This window comes from Myzus persicae, unplaced genomic scaffold (assembly GCF_001856785.1).
Source record: "Myzus persicae strain clone G006 unplaced genomic scaffold, MPER_G0061.0, whole genome shotgun sequence".
NCBI lineage: Eukaryota > Metazoa > Arthropoda > Insecta > Hemiptera > Aphididae > Myzus > Myzus persicae.
The window spans coordinates 989,995-1,009,144 of NW_019100469.1; the positions used below are offsets into that span (position 1 = coordinate 989,995).

Here is a 19,150-nt window from a genome sequence, read left to right on the forward strand (position 1 = left end):
TTTTCAACTACATTGACTAACGCAGCTATCCTAAAAACTAACTGTATATTATATATGTCCAATAAGTGCATTTAATGCATTTTGTAGTGTATTTTGAAGTTCAAACAGCATTTTTTTGATTTATTTTCACATTCATATTTAACGTTTTATAACACAGTTTATTGTATCTAATTTTAAGTCCTAATAAATTTATCGAATATATAAAAATCATATTTCTGACTATGAAAATGTATTAAGTTCGACTATTTAAAACTTGAAGTGCATTAAACTTTTCCATTTTTTATTCACACAAATAATAGTGGAGTTACTTTTTGTTAATAATATTTAGTTATAAGTAGAAACAAATGTAGGTACTTACCTACATATAACGCCGAATAAGATGCTCAACACAACTTTCCCTCCACATAAGGGCAAGATATGGGTGTGTTGTTTTTTACTGCATTGCAATTTTCATTAGACAGTAAAAAATTAATAAAAATATTGTTTTTTGGAAATCGTCACGCTCTCATTTCAGTCATGGTAGAAAATCAAAATAGTATTTACATGAGAACCGTGGATGAAAATATAAATTATTGAACACGGAATTACTACAACAACAATAATACGTTAACACGTATCGGTAGGCAGTAGCATGATAAGCGATAACTGATAATAAAGTTTCAAAAATTTCGTTTTTTTTTTAAGACTTTAGAAGTATTTTTATTATTTTTAAGTTAAGACTACATAAAATGATTATTAAAAAAAAAATGTATACACAATTTAAGATTATCAATTTGTGAATTTTGAATGACACAGTATGTATTAGTATGATACTTCAAATTTAAAATTATTGTACCTAAATATTGTTATGGCTGAAGAAATAGAAAATTTTTACGGAGTCTACCTACTATATTGTCTAAACGAAAAGAGCAAAGGAAAAACTTACATTGGCTATACCAAGGATCCTAATCGCCGAATAAAACAACACAACAAAGGTGTCAAAAGCGGAGGAGCCAAAAAAACCAGTCTTCGTGGGCCATGGTACCATATTGATTTGATTACAATGTATTAATATTAAACAATAAACATAAATTTTAATCGGTATTAATCTGCTCACAGGGAAATGGTTTTAATAGTACATGGATTTCCCAACGATATATCAGCATTAAGAGTATGATGTAAGTCTTAGAAATTCAAGAATTTAACAATAACAGATTATTTTTTTCAGTTTGAATGGGCATGGCAAAATCCCAAGACATCCAGACGATTGAAACATGTAGCACCAAAATCGAGAACTGAAAAGGCTTATGACTATTGTATTCGCATACTTTCTGAAATGTTGCACGTGGGTCCATGGAATCGTCTAGCATTAAATGTCCGGTGGCTGAATATGCTTTATCGACGTGATTTTAGTGTAAGTAAACTCATAAATCATAAAAATAACTAAAATAGTATCAAATGTTATAAGTTTATAACTTATATTTATTATGATAAAAATTACACAGGATGACAAATTTCCACCCATGCACATGTCTATATGTCAAGGACCAGTTGTATGTAAGAAAACTGTGTCACCAAATGATATCAGCTCGTTAGACAGCAGTAAAAGTCAAATATGTGTTTTGTGTGCACGTAATTGTTGTGCAGAAACTATACTAAATTGTTTGGATCCAGATTGTCAAGCAGTCACCCATATTCAGTGTCTCGCCAAGCGATTCTTAGGATCATCTGATCATATTATACCAATAGATGGTGAATGTCCAGCATGTGGAACCCGTGTTCTTTGGGGTGATTTAATTCGTCGAAAAAATGGATGCTATAAAAATTTAATTTCTGCTGTCACATAATTATTTGACAATTTATTTATACATTGTATTATGCCATTGATTATGGTTTGAGTTCCTCTTTAATATAAATTTAATGTACAGTGTATTTTTTAAATGTGTATTTTTTTTCTTCAAATTATTGATTTTTGTAAATATTTTAGATGTATTGTTATATTTTATTATTGGATTAAAGAATATATATATTTACATATTAATAATGTATAAAATGATTGATATATTTTAAAATACAATTTTTTGAAGAGGTAATTTCTGTAAGGGGCTCCTTAAAAACACAACTGCTAAAGACAACTATACTAAATCGAATAAATTTTAAAAAGCTGTGCAATAACCAGTCTTATATTAATATACTGATATCAAAGGTTTATTATTTAGTTGGTTTTTTCTAAAATATTAAAAAAATATTTCTTTAAAGAACCAATACTTTGAGAAAAAGTAGATGAATTGGGAACTAAAAAAGAAAAAATTGTTTATGCTCAGCAAATTGGATTAAGAGGGCATATCACTAATATTTATTGTCTCCGTCTTACAAGTGCGTAACGTAGCAAATTTATGCTCAGCAGATTACGTGTAGCTACGTTAGTTTAAAAATTAGAGTGAATCGACCAATTATGAAACTTGATAGTAAGGACATTATCTGTTTGTTACTGTTTGTTAGTTTTTTGCAATAATTCATTTTTTAAGTGCCGTTTTACCTATAAACTAAAACAATGATTAAGAATTATGAAAATAAAATGTTGAAAGGTTAAAATTTTCAGAAAAATAAATTACAAAATTGATACCTTCAATTGTTTCAAAAATAAAAAAAATCATTCTTTAACTATTTTACCAAAAAATTAAATATATGTTATCCTTGTTTCTGTGAGTAATAAAAAATACAGATTTGTGATATATTTATTAACTCGGGAGATATAGCTATTGGTAAATCCTTGAAGGATAACCTGTACACATATAACTTGCTAAAAAATTGAACTATCGTAAGAAACCAACATACAAACACAGATAATGTTCTTGCCATCGAGTTTCGTAATGGATTCGCCCAATTTTTTAAACTAACAAGCTATACGTGATCTGCTGATAGTAAATTCGCTATGTTACGCACTTGTATGACAGACAACAAATGTAAGTGTTATGTCCTCTTAATGTTTTAAAAAAACATAACTTGGGCTGGAATTTTGACGCACTTTGTAATGTTTTCTAAAGCTTACTGTACGATGCTCGCATTGTTACGAATTTGTTTTATGTACTTTTCTTAATTAATTAGGGCATTTTTAGCATTTTTTGAGAGTTTTAAGAAACAAAATAATATGAATTTGAAATGTTATTTTAAGACACTTGCACATCAATATGATTTTTATATAAATATAACAGATTATACAGTAGGTACTCGTAATTTTTATTATATTATTGGACATTAGTTGAAAACCTAAACAACAAGTCTAGAGTACAACTAATGTGCCACATGATATATTTAGAATCAATACATTTCCTTTTTAATAATCTTATATAGGTAAATTAATATACTTGTAATACATTTTTATAAATAAATTTAGACATGTATTTTTTGAGTTTTTGGATTCATTTTCGCATTTTTTAAGACTTTTTAGGGCTTAAAATCTCAGCCCTAGTCATAGCATAGTGTTCTGAAGATAAGTTATGAGAATGAGCATGTATCAGAAATAATGCTATTTTGTGAAGATTAGTTAATAAAAGTGTGACCTAGTTTGGAATGTTTATCTAAATAAGGGAATGCCCAATGCTAATGAAACACGATAGTTTTCCAAATTAATATCAGATATAATATGAATTAGTATTTTTGAATTTTTTATACATACGCATTATTTTTGATAACCACTTAAGTTTTTAAATATTAAAATTGTTTTGTATTTAAATAAATGTTAATATTTTAGAAAAATTGTTTACAACAAATGAACATTTGAGAATTTGAGCTTGCTTGTTGGTATATAAAAAAAAAGAAGAAAAAACAGATTTAAATCACAAAATGTTTAATACAAATATCAAATGTACATAATATTATTCGATATTATATCATAGTAATAATAATAATAATAATAATATTTTAACATCACAGAACATAATATTAATCATGTCTTAATATAATATACATTTTGTAAAAAAAATATATATACTATATTAAAACAATCACAACCATAACCTGAGGTTATTATAAAATATAGTATAATAAAATAGTTCACAGTTATCAAACAATAAATAGTCAACACTATACTTCGGTCTTCTAAAAACATTATTATTATAACTACAATAAAAAACAGTTTGATAAAATTAAAATAGTATGTATTCCAAAACGACTAATAATGGGCACACAGATTAGGTGAAACAACGCTAGATATAGTATGAACATTGCATAATAAATACATTTTTTATAAAAATAACTTGTAATATTGTTTTATTGCGCACAATACACATACCCTATTAAATTGTTTAGTGTAGTTGAATAAACACAAATAGAAATGTCCAAAGCCTCACACTAGTAAACAATAAAACAATAGTACCTACCTACCTATAATACCTACTTAACACATAATAATAATCGACCAATATAAATCACAACATTGTTAAGAACATGTGTTTCATTTATAAATATATATATAATACACATGGTGAATTGTAAAGAGTTGACAACTTTACATTTAAATTACATTTTAAAATATTAAATCACTCTGATACACTTATTTCCATGAACATGTGTCAATTATTACGTTACATTATATTATAATAATAGGTATAAAACTATTACTATACAAATAACATTTAATTTTTAGTTTATTTTCAGTAGAATATATTATATTCTTTAGTAATTAATATCACATCCGAGATTGAGTTATCATTTTTTATACCTTGAAATAACTTAAAGAATAGTGAAGTATATTTATATGAAAATATAAATGGAACAAATTTAAAATATGATATATGTGAAAACGAAACAAGAACAAAGTATATATTGATAAAAATAAGATACTGGATAATAAATTACTGTTGATGAGAAATGTAATGGAAATTTACCCTGTATAGTATCATAAGAATCAATAAATTATAAAATTATAAAATACTAAAAATATTAACCATTGGGCATTGAACATATTTGGTGTTAACTAATTTCCGGTTAACATAATATAAAATATAACAATGAATTGTTTAGTATAAATAAATAAAAATGTTGCAGACTTAAATGACATGGGCAATTTTTTTTTAGATGTTACTGATAATTTGCTTCTTAAGTAGAATGTTTCAAATCTTCAGTCACTTCAATACCTTTAAAGATTCGAAACAGTAAACAAATATTTTTTCTTATTTTACTCTTATTCATACAATGTATATTTAGGTTTAAAAAATTGAGCATTAAAAACATTGTGAACAGCTGTGGTCAATTATTTTTTTTCTTTAGAACTATTACCTTGTTCAAATTGCAAGTCAAAATTTGGGATTTTCTCATCAGGTCTTAGAAAATCTTCCATTGTTTTATCTAGTTCGGGGAATAACCTAGTGTAAATGAAATATGCTACGTCGTAGTTTGACCAATATGATGTATGTGTATATAACATCGACAAGTAATTACTGGCTGATCCTCCGATACTATCTCTCAAAATATAATCTAACCGGTGATTCAAATCTAGACAGAATATTTAATATTTCACATTAGATACTATTATATTAATTCATTTTAAAATATGAAAAAAAAATATACATATAACATACTTTCAACTGGTGTACTGTTTCTTGAAAGTGGATAAGTATTAACTTCAAACTGATTTGAACTATTGGCTTTACTATCATTGCTGCTAGACATATTAAGCCAAGTACTTATTCTACGACTGAATGTTTCATTTTCTTTTTTTACATCTGGTGCTTTGGCTTCAGTTCCATTAGTCTCTTCAAAGCTAGAATCTATGTTTCCAATTAGTTCTAAAGGAACCTCAGAGTAATCACATTTGATACCATAGGCCTGAATACCAACAGGTTTATAGCGACAATAATCTCTAGCAACTAATGGTTCAAACCTAATACAGTAAAATATTAAACATTCTTACTCTTGCAAACTTCAAATACATGTAATTCATTAACTAATATTATAAATAAAGTTTACCTATAAGCAACAGGGTCTGTAGGATGATAAATGTTATAAACTTTTTTTGCCAACCACATTGGGAACAAGTTTAAGTTTTCTTTAAATATTTCATTTTGACGTAACGCCAAAAACACAGACAATGGTGAACCCAAACAGAAGAAATTCTCCAACTAAATATTAATTCAAAAGATGAACAATGTATATACAATGATAGATTATTTATGATTATCTTTTGTAAACATAATAATACATACATACCTCAAAATTTAAATGAATTCTTGGACTACTGTCACTCCGTTTAATCTGGAATCAATGTAATATGTTAAAATATTAAAAATGTATAGTAGATAAGAACAAATATTGAATACTACTCACAAATGGTTCCCATCCGGTTATAATATCATATGAAATCACACTACCCAATGAATGTGCCATTATTGACACTTTGAAGTCATGGTGTGGGTGCCGTTCTACAAATTCTGAATGTAACCTATTCAGCTCGTTTGCCAGACTGTTTTGTATTTCTCGGCCGTATATAGGAGAAGTGTAGTACATAATGTCCATAGCCGACGAATTTAAAATTTGCCGTATGTTTTTTAAATTTAATGGCGTTATCTGTTCAACTAACCCTGCATTCAAAAGTAATGTATTAGATAATAATATTGTATAATGTGAAACATTTTTCATTATTTTAAATGTATTACCTCCGTCAAAACTACACTGTGATCTCCAATCCACAGGAAAAAACTCTGCCCTCTGTTCAGTACCTTGGAAATATTTATGTTTAATCCATTTGACACAATCGCGAAATCTACATTAAACATAATAGCAATATAAAATTATTAAACAATAAACGCAAGATAATTATTTTATAGTATGTAATATTGTAAGGTATACATACTGAGAAGTATTTTTTATTATTTTTTTATTATCTATTTTATGACCAATTCCATGAACCAAAAATACAAGATGAGTTATATCATTCAGTTTGTCCTTTTCATTAGCATCAGTTTTGTATGATCTGATCAGTTTGTATCCAGCAGCTAAAAAATTCATAAAATATTAGGTACCTAATATAATTAATTTGCACATCAAGTTTAACAAAAAATTCATATGATCTAAATAATATGCATAAAATTAAAAGTTATAATTTTGTGACAAGTTAATAGCCAAACATGTTTGCTTTAAACTTTTGAGGAGAAAAATACAAAATCTGATGTTTTCTATATTTTTATGAATTTAGCAAACTTACCTATCCTGATGAATAAAAACCTTGATTTCAATTTCACAACAGTATTTATTGGTGAGTTATTTATACAGTTATAGAAAACTTACATTTTTGGAAATAAGTTCCTAATTTTTTTGTAACACTTCTCATAATCTTTGTGTTGATAAAAGTCTTTTGTTTAAATGAATAAACCTCAGCCGATGAATACCATACTACATGCATGTCTCCAATAGTAACATCTCTTAATACTGTAAAAATAATTGTATTTTATTAAACATCAATAGATATATTTAATATGTACCTATGCTTAATTAACAAAAAAATCATTAGTACCTGTCTTTCCATTGTCTTCGGTGTTTTCAATTTTTCTGGTATCATCTCTGAACAGATTTAGATGTTCCCTTTCAACTTCCTCACCATATTCATATGGCTCATATCCATCATAAAACCAAACGCCACGAAAAATTTCACTCTCTTCGCCTTTTTAAAAATCAATAATATGAGTATAAAAAAATCGACATAGTAAAATATAGTCTTACCAGGCCAAAATATAGATGTACACTTTTTTTTTGATAAGTCTACTTCGTAAAGACCTCCTCTCACCACAACAGTATTGAGCCCAAGAAAATAATTAAAAGACCCATTCAAACTAGATACATCCTCTTCGTTGCCAAAGTTTGCCCTGTACCTATACTCGATATTCAATGAATCAAAACCATCAAACTTGGTCCATCTTTTGAGATCACTCTTGTAAAACCATCTGACTTTTTCAGGGCCCAGTGGTTCAAATGTTATAGCAGTACCATTGGTCTGAGTGTTTGACACATTATTTTCGTCCTGTGTGTCTTCAGAAATCAATACTGGTTCTTCTGTTTGCAGAAAATTTGTATCCATATTGTTCATTACTGGTACATAACTAAAAAAATTTGAATAGTGTCGTCGGTAAATACAGGTGACAATATAAACAAAAAAATGTGCTTGCTTAGATTTAATTAACTGATGATGTAACCAGTTAAGCAAATAACAATGGACGAATAATTCAAATGATTCACCTTAACGTATGAAAAAGAATGGATTTTTATTGATTGTTAAAAATAAAACTGCACTAATCAGTTGCAGGCGATCACGGAACAGCTACTGAAAGTTATAACTGCTTAAAACTAAAATATTACTTTGCTTAATTAAATCAAAACGATCTATGTTGAACGTTTGGATTTTTTAATGTTTAAAAAATGTCCACTCTTATCTACGTTATCAGGTCTGGTGTCATGCGGTTATCACTTCCAACAATCGTTTCGGATGATAACAAAATTAATAAATTTCAGAATTTGATCGTTTTTTAAAAAAAAAAGGCGTTTGAGTTTAATGTTTATTAATAATTAACGTTCTCGCGTTCTATAATCGCTGTCCCGATTATTAAATGTTTTTATAGTCCTCGATAAATAATTGCCGTCCGTCATCCGGTTCCATGATGTTTGGTAATTTGAGAGAAAAACTGCACAACGTCGTTCAAGAAGGATTGTCAGCAAGGTAAAATTTGTTACTAAAAGAACGCATTAAATAAAAAATCGAAAATACCCTGTTTTTATTCGACGCTATTGTCGGGTTAATTGAACATTTTGTTTATTTATTGAAATGCAGAAAAAGTATTGCACCCCAAGCCTGATGTTTTCATTAGCATTTACTGAAACAATTTTAAAATAGGTATTTGTCAGTGTTGCACCTATTTTTTCCAAGAATTTCCACATATTGATGAAATGCAATAAATCTGACTTTGTATCAATTTGATAGTGTTTATAGTTTTTATTTATTATACCTACCTAACTATAGACATCTTTAACTGGGCTTTTTGTGCTATCTACCTACATATTATGGTTATAATTTATAATATTAGATAATAGTTCACTGATATTTACTTGTAGCTTATTGGAATCAAGTAGGGACTATGTGTGAATAACTTTGTGTATTTGTATTACATTTAACTAATGGCATACAACTAATGTAAAACTGAATTATGTCCTTTTTACAATATCTATTATAGATACTCCGTTGTATAATATATTGAAGTTATATTTAAATTTCCTATCACCCATATTAAATATTAACAAACTTATTCTCATAACATATAAGTAGGTATTATTTACTATTTCTCTTCAGGGTCACTTATATTGTTGATTTTTTTGTTCCTTCACTAAACAAATTGTCTTATCCAGAGTATTATCTTAATTAAATATTGTAAATTCGAGGTGAAATCTTTTATCTTATCCTTTTGTACTGAAATTGTATTTCCCATAAATTTCATTTTTTAAATTTTTTTTGATTATATAAGATATAAGTAGAGTAGCTTGTTAATTATTTATATTTTTGAAAATAAAAAATAAAACTTTTTCTTTAATAAACCTCAACAATTTGAACCTTATACAATTTGTATGGTTATTATATTTCATGTATTATATTTAAATGCTTAAGAATCAATTGCTATTATATTACTGTATCCGAAACTATATTAGTTTCAATTATAAATATGTGTAATATATCAGTAGCTTGAAGTTAAAACTCACTATTGAACCTAAAATGTTAGGAAATTAAATTAAATTGTATTTTTTATATTAGTAATACACATTTTATTCAAGTGGTAAAATGAGACCATTGGTCAATAATCAGTTAAAGATAATATTACTATCAAATTTTAGTTTATATTATTTCATATTTCCCTCCGGCAATGGTATTCATTGATTGAATGTGTGTTATAAAAACTGTTATATGTTTTTAATCTTTTTCTTTTTTTATAGTATATATTTGTGATGAATTATGTTAATTATTTTTTGAATTATTGCAATAGGTATTTCATACTAGTATACTTTATACTTGATTAAAATCAAAATAAATATAAAAATAAAAAATTGTATTTTATGAATACAGTTATCCGATCTTTGTTCTTTGACCCATATATTATTGTGAATATAGGTTGAATACTTGAATGTAATTATGAAATTTATATAATAATACTATAATCAGCTATTAGTCATTAGATAATTAGGTAACTACCTATTTAATAAAAAAATGAATTAATTATATCATAGATTTTTATAACCAAAGTAGAGGCAATAGAGGGAAAGTTATATGATTTTTTTATATTTCTATTTTCATACATCTACATAATTATCTTAAACTATCCCTGAAAATAAAATTCTATGTTCTTATCTTCTATAGTTTGCCCTAAAAATAAACAGCTATAAAATACATTTGACTACACAATGAGTGAAGTTTTTGTTATTTGAATACTATATGTCACACCCTACTTATTTCAAACCACTATGATGACTACTGATTGTATACCAATAAAACACATTCATATTCTAATAATTTACTTCAATAGTATATAGGTATACCTCAATACATAGGTCTTAGATTATTATAATTATATTGATAAACAGTACCTACATTATTTTATAGGTACTTCAATAAAATATTATTAACAAAAATAAATTTCTCTTTATTGCCTACCTTTAAATTGATTTGATATTTACAATAATAAAAACCATACCCAGACATTTATATGACTAGGAATGCATTTTTAAATTAATTTATGATGAACAGTTGGAATATAATTATTAAAAAGGAACTTATTATTCATTTAAATACTTAGCACCTAATAAATTATCTTATCTAAATGTGAGTCAACAAGTTATAATAATGTTTGAGTAGAGTAGTTATGTGTTTCATTCAATTTCGTATTAGCAGCTCCCGTAAGTTCCGAATTAATGACTGTTTTACACTATTATTAAATTCTTAAAAGTTGAAAGAATTTTAGTATAAAATACGAATCATTAAAATAATAACTGTTATAAGACAATATTAATGTTGACACTAAGTACCTACATGACTCTCGTGAGTTACAAAATAATATTTTTGTCTTTGTATTCATTATTTTAAAGTTAATACATGTTAATGATATGCAATATTAAACATAAATCTAAAGAAACCCATAAACTTTTTACAGAACTTTTTATGTTTATTTTTTGTGTCTGACCTCACAATTTTTAGCATTAAACTTGCTTAAAAAATTGTCTACATCAATAAGTTACTCTAGAATAAGTATCTAAAATATACAGTTACATTTTTATTTTATTAGCTTATGGTTCAAATTTGGATGAAAACATTTTTTTCTAAACAGTTTTAGATATTTTGTTGCAATGAAAAAAATAAAAATTGCAGGAACTCACATTTCATCATTATGTTTATTAGTATTTTCTGAAATGAATCCATACAATAAAATGTTCAAAATTTTAAACAAATTATAATTTCTTTATGCCTAACTGTATGAACCTATTCATTACAATTTTATAGGCAATATTTGTGTCAAAAATTAGTTCTATCTACAGAGTTTAGACGATAATAATAATATAAATATAGTTCAACATAAACTTTCTTTCAAAATACATGATGATTCACTCGTCTCATTTGCTCATAATCATTTTTACTTCTACAATTATTAATGACTTATACTCAATGACAAAATTTACTCATAACCTACCAATACAACAGAGCTCAGTTTTCCCAATTGTTCCCAGCCTATAAAATAATTTGTACTTATCACATTTATTTACAATATAATATACAAAAAATGTAATATATTTAGTAAATATTACAACAATGATAATTAAAAACATACATGAACATAATAACTTAATTATAATTATATCTTATTGGTTCTATACCACTATGTAATATAATATAATGACAATAAATTTAAAAATATTGTTAAATCAATTACCTACAAATTAAAATTATAAAAATAATTTATTTAAGATTAGTTAAATTTAAAATTAGTTAATAATTACTAATTTGTATTATATAAATTATATTATATCATCATTAAAAAGAATATTAAATATTTGATTTTGATTTCTTACCTACAGGTATATTACAATAATGAAATGGTAATTTACTTTTATTGCGCTTAAATTTATTTAAATACATGAGAACAAAATATGCACTTTACCCCGCCCCTTACTAATTCTGAAATATTTTTTTAAAGACGTGTTTTTTAACTCTGATTTCAAAACTGTTTGAATTTGTTTGCAATTCATGAGGGGCGTGGTAAAGTGCACTTAAGTCAATGCGTGTTTCAAAATTAAGTACCAATAATATAGAATAATACCATATCGTGGTAGCTTGTAATGCATTGTGATATTAATAAATGTTTTCTATAATTAACTGTTTTTCATATAAATCAATACAAAATAGACCATTGCAAACATTGTATTTGTTTACTGATGAGATTGCCAAAATTATATTCAATGACATTATAATTATTTAGACACACACATTAAATATTGTATTGTTAAATTCATTCTGAGATATTATTAACATTAAAGAAATATTAATGCAATTGAACCATTCACTATAACAATACATATTTTAGAAATATAGTTAAATAGGTAATACATAATTTTGAAATTTGAACCTGTATTTTTTAGTTTTTTTCTAAGATTTTTATGCTTTAAATACCAACAAAACAAAATATGAAGTATACAAATATTTGTGTCTCATCTACCATGTAGTAGGTTGGTATTTAGGCAAAAAATACAGTACTATAACCATAATATTATCATAGTAAAATATTTAAAATTGTATTTATATTTTAATCTAAGTAGGTTTGCTCATAGACCTTAAACCATGGAGTAATAATTTATTACTCTATGCCTATTTTTTTTTTATATATATAATGGGTTTGGCAACTAAGAAAATATTGACAACAGGTATCATTGAATGATACAAATTATTTTTCTATTTTAGTGTAGAAACTAGAAATTTATTCGTACATTATTTATAATTCAAATTTATATTATTATGTATGACCATATATTATATTTCAACCATACTTAAGAATACATAATATAATGTTCATAATAATTACTAAATATGTGCCTAAAAGTATAATTAAATTTCATGATAGAAAAAATCAAAATTAAATAATCTAAATATCAATTACATAAATATTAATTTTCATCTCAGTGTAATTTATACTTAATAGAAAACAAAACTGAAAAATAATAGCAGACTTGAATTGAGATAATGTCAACATAACATATTATGTGCCTATATCTAACACATTAAAACCACTTGTAGCCTTTTTTTTTTGTTCCACCACTACATGAGGGCCAGACGCTTTCACATTACTTGGCCCTGAAACCACGTGTAGCCCAACAATTTAAATTGTCTTACTAGGTTTATAATCTACTGTACAATTTATTAAGAGAAGTGTCCTATACGGATTTATAATATCTTAATTTTGACATTATGAATAATAGATTATCTGTAAAAACATAGCCAACCTACACTGAATCTTTTTTCGCTCAATCACAATTTAAATACTTGCTTGTTATTATTTGCTGACCAATTGCCAAGTTCTTGGACATTTAGGAGTTTAGACTGACATAAAATCATATTATCCATCTAAATCGAATTATTATACATATATGGTTGGAAATAGTTAATTAGCTTGTTCATTTTTTATCTTAAAAGTAACCCACTAATCATTTTCTCTTAGTTTAATATGCTCTCCTTCAATAGAGTAATTTTGATAAATTTCAGCTGCAGAAAAATAACAAATTGTGACCCCAATCTTTTATATTACACAGGAATTATCTACAATAACAATCTGTAAACTTGATCGCTATACTTGAAATTATACACAATTTATTTAAGAGAACCTTTTGTCTTTTTACCAAGACTAAATATATCCTGTACTTCAATATTTTATATAATTTGTATATTTTTCAAAATACATATACATTAATTAATTTAATACAATCTATTAAACTGATCGATGGGCAGTAACCAAAATACATAATATAAAATGTGTAAGTCGTCAAGACTTACCCATTTTTTTTTTCTAAAATTGTTTTTCAAAAATCTAAATCACTGAAGTTAGGTTAAAAAATTAATAGTTATGCATACAACTCGAATCGTATATTGAATAATATTTTATTTACATTATCTTATCTATAATTATGCAGATTACAATAAAGTTTAATAGCACAATATACTCGTAAATTTTTATTTAATTGATTTTCTACTAACTTCTATTCAATTAAACTCCAAAAATAACAAAATATTGTTGTATTTTTTGAAAGTTTTAATCTTGGTAGTTCAATTAGTAGACCTCAATATTTTTATAAGTATCTAATGTGGGTTTTTCCATACCATTTTATAATTATAACAAAGTTTTGAAAATTAATTTAATTTTACGTTTATTTGTTGTTGTTTTATTAAATTTGTAGTAATAGTATATATAAATATTTTTAAAAAAGTTTAAAAAACTCTAGCTATAACTGATTTTTAGCTGTTTATATTAATTATTAAAACAATATGAGGTTTTTATGTATTATTTTTTTTTTTTGTTTCTAGCTTAAGAGGATTGTCTGTAAATGAAGTTATTGTTGCACAATCTCCTAGTGAACATCCTGTTAATTATGATGCTGGTGCGGATCTATTGCATAAATATCAGACTGAATGGAATCAGCTTCACTTATTAGCCGAAGACAATGCCCATAAAGCCGAGGTTTTGCATATTACAAAATAAAAAGTAATCTATTTAAATATAAATATTTTTGAAAACTAAATTACAGGAAGTCAATGAAATGATTAGTCTTCTACATCATCAAATGAGCGAACAGTGGAAAAAAATGGACACAATCACATCTTGCATGGATTCAATGCCACAATTAGTAAAGAGTATTGAAAATGCTATGAAAGACATGGGTAATTGTTTTATATAAAATTATTATTCATCAGTAATAATAAACTATGCCTTTTTACAAAATACATATCTAATTTTAGAAAACATAAAATTATTGATTAATGATGTGGAACACCAGTTGTTGAAGCTAGATGATGTAGTCGAGGAACAAGAACTACAAGAACAGATGTTGAATGAGCGGTTTCAATTAGCTGTTTACCGATCAAAAAAATTGAAAGAATTAGAAAAGATAAGCGGTATAATCAATGATGTTAATGTGATTAATAGTACATAGTGCATTCAAAATATATGGTTTTAGGTGAGCTAGAAGCAGACCACAAAGAGAAAGTAGCGGATTTAGAACAAAAAATAAACATAAAACTGAAAGAAAGACAAGAAATTTTCAACCAAGTATTCCAACAAGATATGCGACAATATATTATATCAGGCATGGTTCCTGTAATGAAGAGTTCAAGTAAGTGAAGTATAATAATTAATAATGTACATTCATATAAAATGTGGTATCCTTAATAGGATGTCAGCCCACCATTTGTTTTCTCTCTCAGACCCAGGTGTAACATAGAAAATGTATGTTTAGCAGAACCAACCCTGTGTTTTCACTTTTAATTATGGAGTGATTTCACTTATCAAATTTTGAACTAAAACATTACCTTTGTCAAATTTTTTACGATATTTTTTTTACGAAGTTTTTATAGAGTTTATAACTATTTTTAAATTATAATAATTTACATGCTCATAACTCACGTACAAATTAAAATATTATAAAATAGCCAATGTTGGGACTCAGGTAATGTTCTGAACTTAACGTTTGATAATAAGTAAATTCACTCTAATATTAAAAATAATAACACAAAGTTGATTCTGTTAAATATAAATTTGCTATGTTGCACGAGTCAGAGAGAAAAGCAAATAGTGCTTTGACATCCACTTATTCGCTGTAATTTTTATAATATAGGCAATGGCGGGCGCGATGAAGTTTCGCTTGAAGACATCGAAATAGAGGACGACACAGATGCACTAGATGAACTTCTAAACTCTTGACGGTTGGTTTTGTACTTGAATGTTATTGTTTAAAGAGTCATATTGTATTTAAGAGATTTGTCTTCCATGCTGTCAGTTTTACTGTGATCTATTATTGAATGTTGTTAAAAAAATAGAAATTATTTTTTAACTGTATATTATTGACATATTTATTGTTAAATTTATGCATATGTGTTGTAATTATGTACCACAATAATCAAAATGTATTTAAAATTATAAATTACAGCATTCCACTTTTATACTCACCGGTTTTATAATTGTATAACATTAGTAGATCACTGTGATCACTCATTCACTGATTCACTCCTACACCGCACATAATAGAATATCTGTAAAGAAATTGCATTGGCTTTCATTTCAATCGTAAATGAAAATATGTTTTTAAACATTAGAATACAGCAATATCTGAACAGTACTATTTCTTAAATATATCAGTACTTGTAAGTTACAACTTGATCACACCATTTAATATTTTTTTATATAGGCAGTAAGTTAGAGCCCGGATGTTGATACCATAAAACGTATAAAAATACCCTAAATATTAAGATATAAATAATTAAAATTGTTAAAATTTCTAAAATAATTAATTGAATTTTAAATTAATATTTATAGTATAGTATCATACCTAATTTAAATAAATATTTGAAGGATTTTCACATTTTGAAGAATTATTGTACTGCAATATTAATGTTTGTTTGAGTTTTTCAAATTAAAAAAAAATTGTTTATTAATTGCCAATACATTATTGTTAGTAAAAAATGATCGATCTTTCCATGTAGAAAATACTAGTGGTATATCTATAAATTTACGAAAAATAGTGAAAAATTCTCCTTCAAATACAAAAATGACCTAAAAAAGTAAAATAATAACATCAAATTCATAATATTTAAAAAAAATTAAAAAGCGGGTGCTCTGCTACACATAAGATTTTTAGAGAAGCCACTGTAATGGATGTGTTAAAATCAAATTCAACGATATAAAATCAATGGCTAAGATAAACAATTCTGAGGGAAGACAGGTCAGCAGTAATAATAATCAAAATTCAGATAAAGAGCATAGACAGAGAGTCTTGTCCATAAAAAAGGGGGAAGTAGGTTACTGCACTGCTGTAAAGTATCAATAAAGATTTTATGAATCTATGGTTTTTTTTAGGATTATATCAGAAAATAATATCAATTTTTTTGAAAACTAGTTTTGCTTAAAAAAACATCCTTATTCTTTAATTTTTTTTTTTTTGTTTTTCCTGATACTTTTGAAAATTTTAAATGTTATCCTCTCGAATGCACCTACTTTCCCACCAGAAAAGTTACTGGAGTTGATAATCGAAACATTATTTCAACTACTTGTTGTACACAGTACACACAGTCAAACCAAAAAAACACATTGTAAAATCAATACAATCATCGCTCCACTCAGAATCAAAAGTGTATCTTTTAATTTGACACCACAAAAATCTAAGGCACTTGCCCTGTTTTCCACCCCCCTAACCGTGGGTACTGAATATCTATGATGTGAAACAAATGTTGTACTTACTTATCAAATCATATGATTAACAAGAAAAATACAATTGCATACAAATCCGTACTCTGGTACAGAGTGAACACTCTCAATTAGGTAGTTAAAACTTAAAATTAACATTTTTTTTTCTAGACAAGAGTACATCCTAACCTATTTAATATTTGATAGATTTTTGAGTTAGACAAATTACAAAATGTAATGTTTGAACTCTTACATAACTATATTCTTAATATGTATCTAAAAAAAACCAAAACAAATATATACAAAATACAAATAAACAAAAGATTGAAATAAAATTGAGATAGATAAAAAAAAAATTGGCAAGGTTAAGAATATAATTAATACATTATGGTTAAAATATATTTGTACCTATATCTGTATAATATAAATAAAATGTATTACTTCAAAGGTTCCAAACTGACGAAAAACCTTTTTACCTTCTAAATTTTGAAATATTAATATATTTTTTTGTAATATAAAATATTCAATAGGTATTGGATTTCTATAAAATATATTTATATTATAATCGTATGTATTTATACAAATAGAAGTTATATATTGTTATGTATTATCACTCATAAATCATACGTGTCATCTCAACTCAGCAAACGAAAATTATCATAAAAATGCTAATGAACAATGAAATCAAAAAAAAAAATCTTACTAGTATAGTTGCGGTCTGTGGATCGCCAATATTTAAATATTTTCCTAAATGGATCGTTCCGTGAAAAGTTTGGGAACTCCTGTACGGCTGTACTACAGTTTACTAAATTACTATACCTATCTATTTACTGTTAATCATAAACATTTAATAACATTAATAAATAACGTGAACACAAGATGGTATGAGCATGTTTTAGGCACCTGCCTAGTTACCCTATGGCCTGTAGAATACAACTACAATTTTTTTTTATTTTAAAGAATATTTTATCTACAACTTATACTACATACATATTATATGGCCACTTAATTTATTATTAATAATTATCATGGTAAATAATATGAACATCGCATAATAAATTATGCAGGTACCTATTTAAAGATTTATATTAAGTACCTGCCTACCCAACACTAGCATAATTTGACATGTTTTGACGTAATTGTTTCGACTGTTTTCAGTAACAATTATATGTATACAATATACATTGTATGTGAAAAAATATATCTCATACATATTAAGTTGGTATTGTATGGGGGTCTCGTTACATAAAATAATTTAACTGCATAGGATTTTAATTAATATATATATATAATTATAAATAGTAATATAAAAATATATAATATATAATTATATATTATAGAAAAGTAGATGCCTTATACCTATACCCATATTTTATAGCAATTAGCAGCTACCTTCATATTATGTACATATATAATATTTAATACATATATAACAAGTATAACAGGTCACGTAAAATTTGTAAAAAGTAGAAACACCAATTTGCCGTCTAGCTATGTTTCACTGTATGAACAGGATGAAACTTCCTCTAAAGACAAACATTTAGCGTTTGTCTCGCACTCTAGACCAGTGGTTCTCAACCAGTGTGTCTTGGCAGGAGATCGACTAGGTGTGAAGCTAGAAATGTCATACATGTAAAGGAGCGTGGATAACCATTGCCTACCGCAAAGTTGCTGTGGTTGTCAAGCTTGTGAGTGTGAAAACT

At 26.2% G+C, this 19,150-nt stretch overlaps 3 protein-coding genes across 5 annotated transcripts; 2 read left to right on the top strand and 1 right to left on the bottom strand.

Moving 5' to 3' along the window:
• The first annotated feature begins 659 nt into the window (after positions 1 to 659).
• On the top strand, positions 660 to 1,956 carry LOC111037961 (structure-specific endonuclease subunit slx1). Its single transcript, XM_022320882.1, has 4 exons — positions 660 to 1,020; positions 1,099 to 1,150; positions 1,208 to 1,393; positions 1,485 to 1,956. The coding sequence occupies exons 1-4, from the start codon at positions 848 to 850 to the stop codon at positions 1,824 to 1,826; spliced, it is 753 nt and encodes a 250-aa protein (XP_022176574.1). The 5' UTR covers positions 660 to 847; the 3' UTR covers positions 1,827 to 1,956.
• Positions 1,957 to 4,082: 2,126 nt separating this feature from the next.
• Positions 4,083 to 18,296, bottom strand: LOC111037725 (phospholipase DDHD1-like). Of its 3 annotated transcripts, none has more exons than XM_022320651.1 (12): positions 18,151 to 18,296; positions 7,699 to 8,075; positions 7,493 to 7,639; positions 7,267 to 7,407; positions 6,833 to 6,974; positions 6,636 to 6,742; positions 6,307 to 6,560; positions 6,190 to 6,234; positions 5,950 to 6,101; positions 5,562 to 5,863; positions 5,260 to 5,475; positions 4,083 to 5,117 (listed from the first exon to the last, which is right to left on the bottom strand). In XM_022320651.1, exons 2-12 carry the CDS (start codon positions 8,060 to 8,062, stop codon positions 5,080 to 5,082), a joined length of 1,908 nt encoding a protein of 635 aa, XP_022176343.1. In that variant the 5' UTR covers positions 8,063 to 8,075; positions 18,151 to 18,296; the 3' UTR covers positions 4,083 to 5,079. The 3 variants fall into 3 exon arrangements, with proteins under 3 accessions (XP_022176343.1, XP_022176267.1, XP_022176185.1); XM_022320575.1 differs by lacking the exon at positions 18,151 to 18,296 and adding an exon at positions 16,215 to 16,482; XM_022320493.1 differs by lacking the exon at positions 18,151 to 18,296 and adding an exon at positions 8,212 to 8,470.
• Positions 8,461 to 16,213, top strand: LOC111037885 (dysbindin protein homolog). Its single transcript, XM_022320762.1, has 6 exons — positions 8,461 to 8,689; positions 14,576 to 14,729; positions 14,797 to 14,929; positions 15,008 to 15,163; positions 15,226 to 15,381; positions 15,883 to 16,213. Exons 1-6 carry the CDS (start codon positions 8,628 to 8,630, stop codon positions 15,966 to 15,968), a joined length of 747 nt encoding a protein of 248 aa, XP_022176454.1. The 5' UTR covers positions 8,461 to 8,627; the 3' UTR covers positions 15,969 to 16,213.
• Positions 18,297 to 19,150: the final 854 nt, after the last annotated feature.

Bases quoted from the DNA above. Each gene is read 5' to 3' on its own strand.
- LOC111037885 (XM_022320762.1), top strand. From the start codon at position 8,628: ATGATGTTTGGTAATTTGAGAGAAAAACTGCACAACGTCGTTCAAGAA. The intron at 14,730-14,796 runs GTTTTGCATATT...ACTAAATTACAG, and splicing joins ACAATGCCCATAAAGCCGAG to GAAGTCAATGAAATGATTAG. The intron at 14,930-15,007 runs GTAATTGTTTTA...ATCTAATTTTAG, and splicing joins AAATGCTATGAAAGACATGG to AAAACATAAAATTATTGATT.
- LOC111037725 (XM_022320651.1), bottom strand. From the start codon at position 8,062: ATGAACAATATGGATACAAATTTTCTGCAAACAGAAGAACCAGTATTG. The intron at 7,408-7,492 runs GTACTAATGATT...TTATTTTTACAG, and splicing joins CGAAGACAATGGAAAGACAG to TATTAAGAGATGTTACTATT. The intron at 6,561-6,635 runs GTAATACATTTA...TTTTGAATGCAG, and splicing joins ACAGTGTAGTTTTGACGGAG to GGTTAGTTGAACAGATAACG.
- LOC111037961 (XM_022320882.1), top strand. From the start codon at position 848: ATGGCTGAAGAAATAGAAAATTTTTACGGAGTCTACCTACTATATTGT. The intron at 1,021-1,098 runs GTACCATATTGA...ATCTGCTCACAG, and splicing joins ACCAGTCTTCGTGGGCCATG to GGAAATGGTTTTAATAGTAC. The intron at 1,151-1,207 runs GTATGATGTAAG...TATTTTTTTCAG, and splicing joins ACGATATATCAGCATTAAGA to TTTGAATGGGCATGGCAAAA.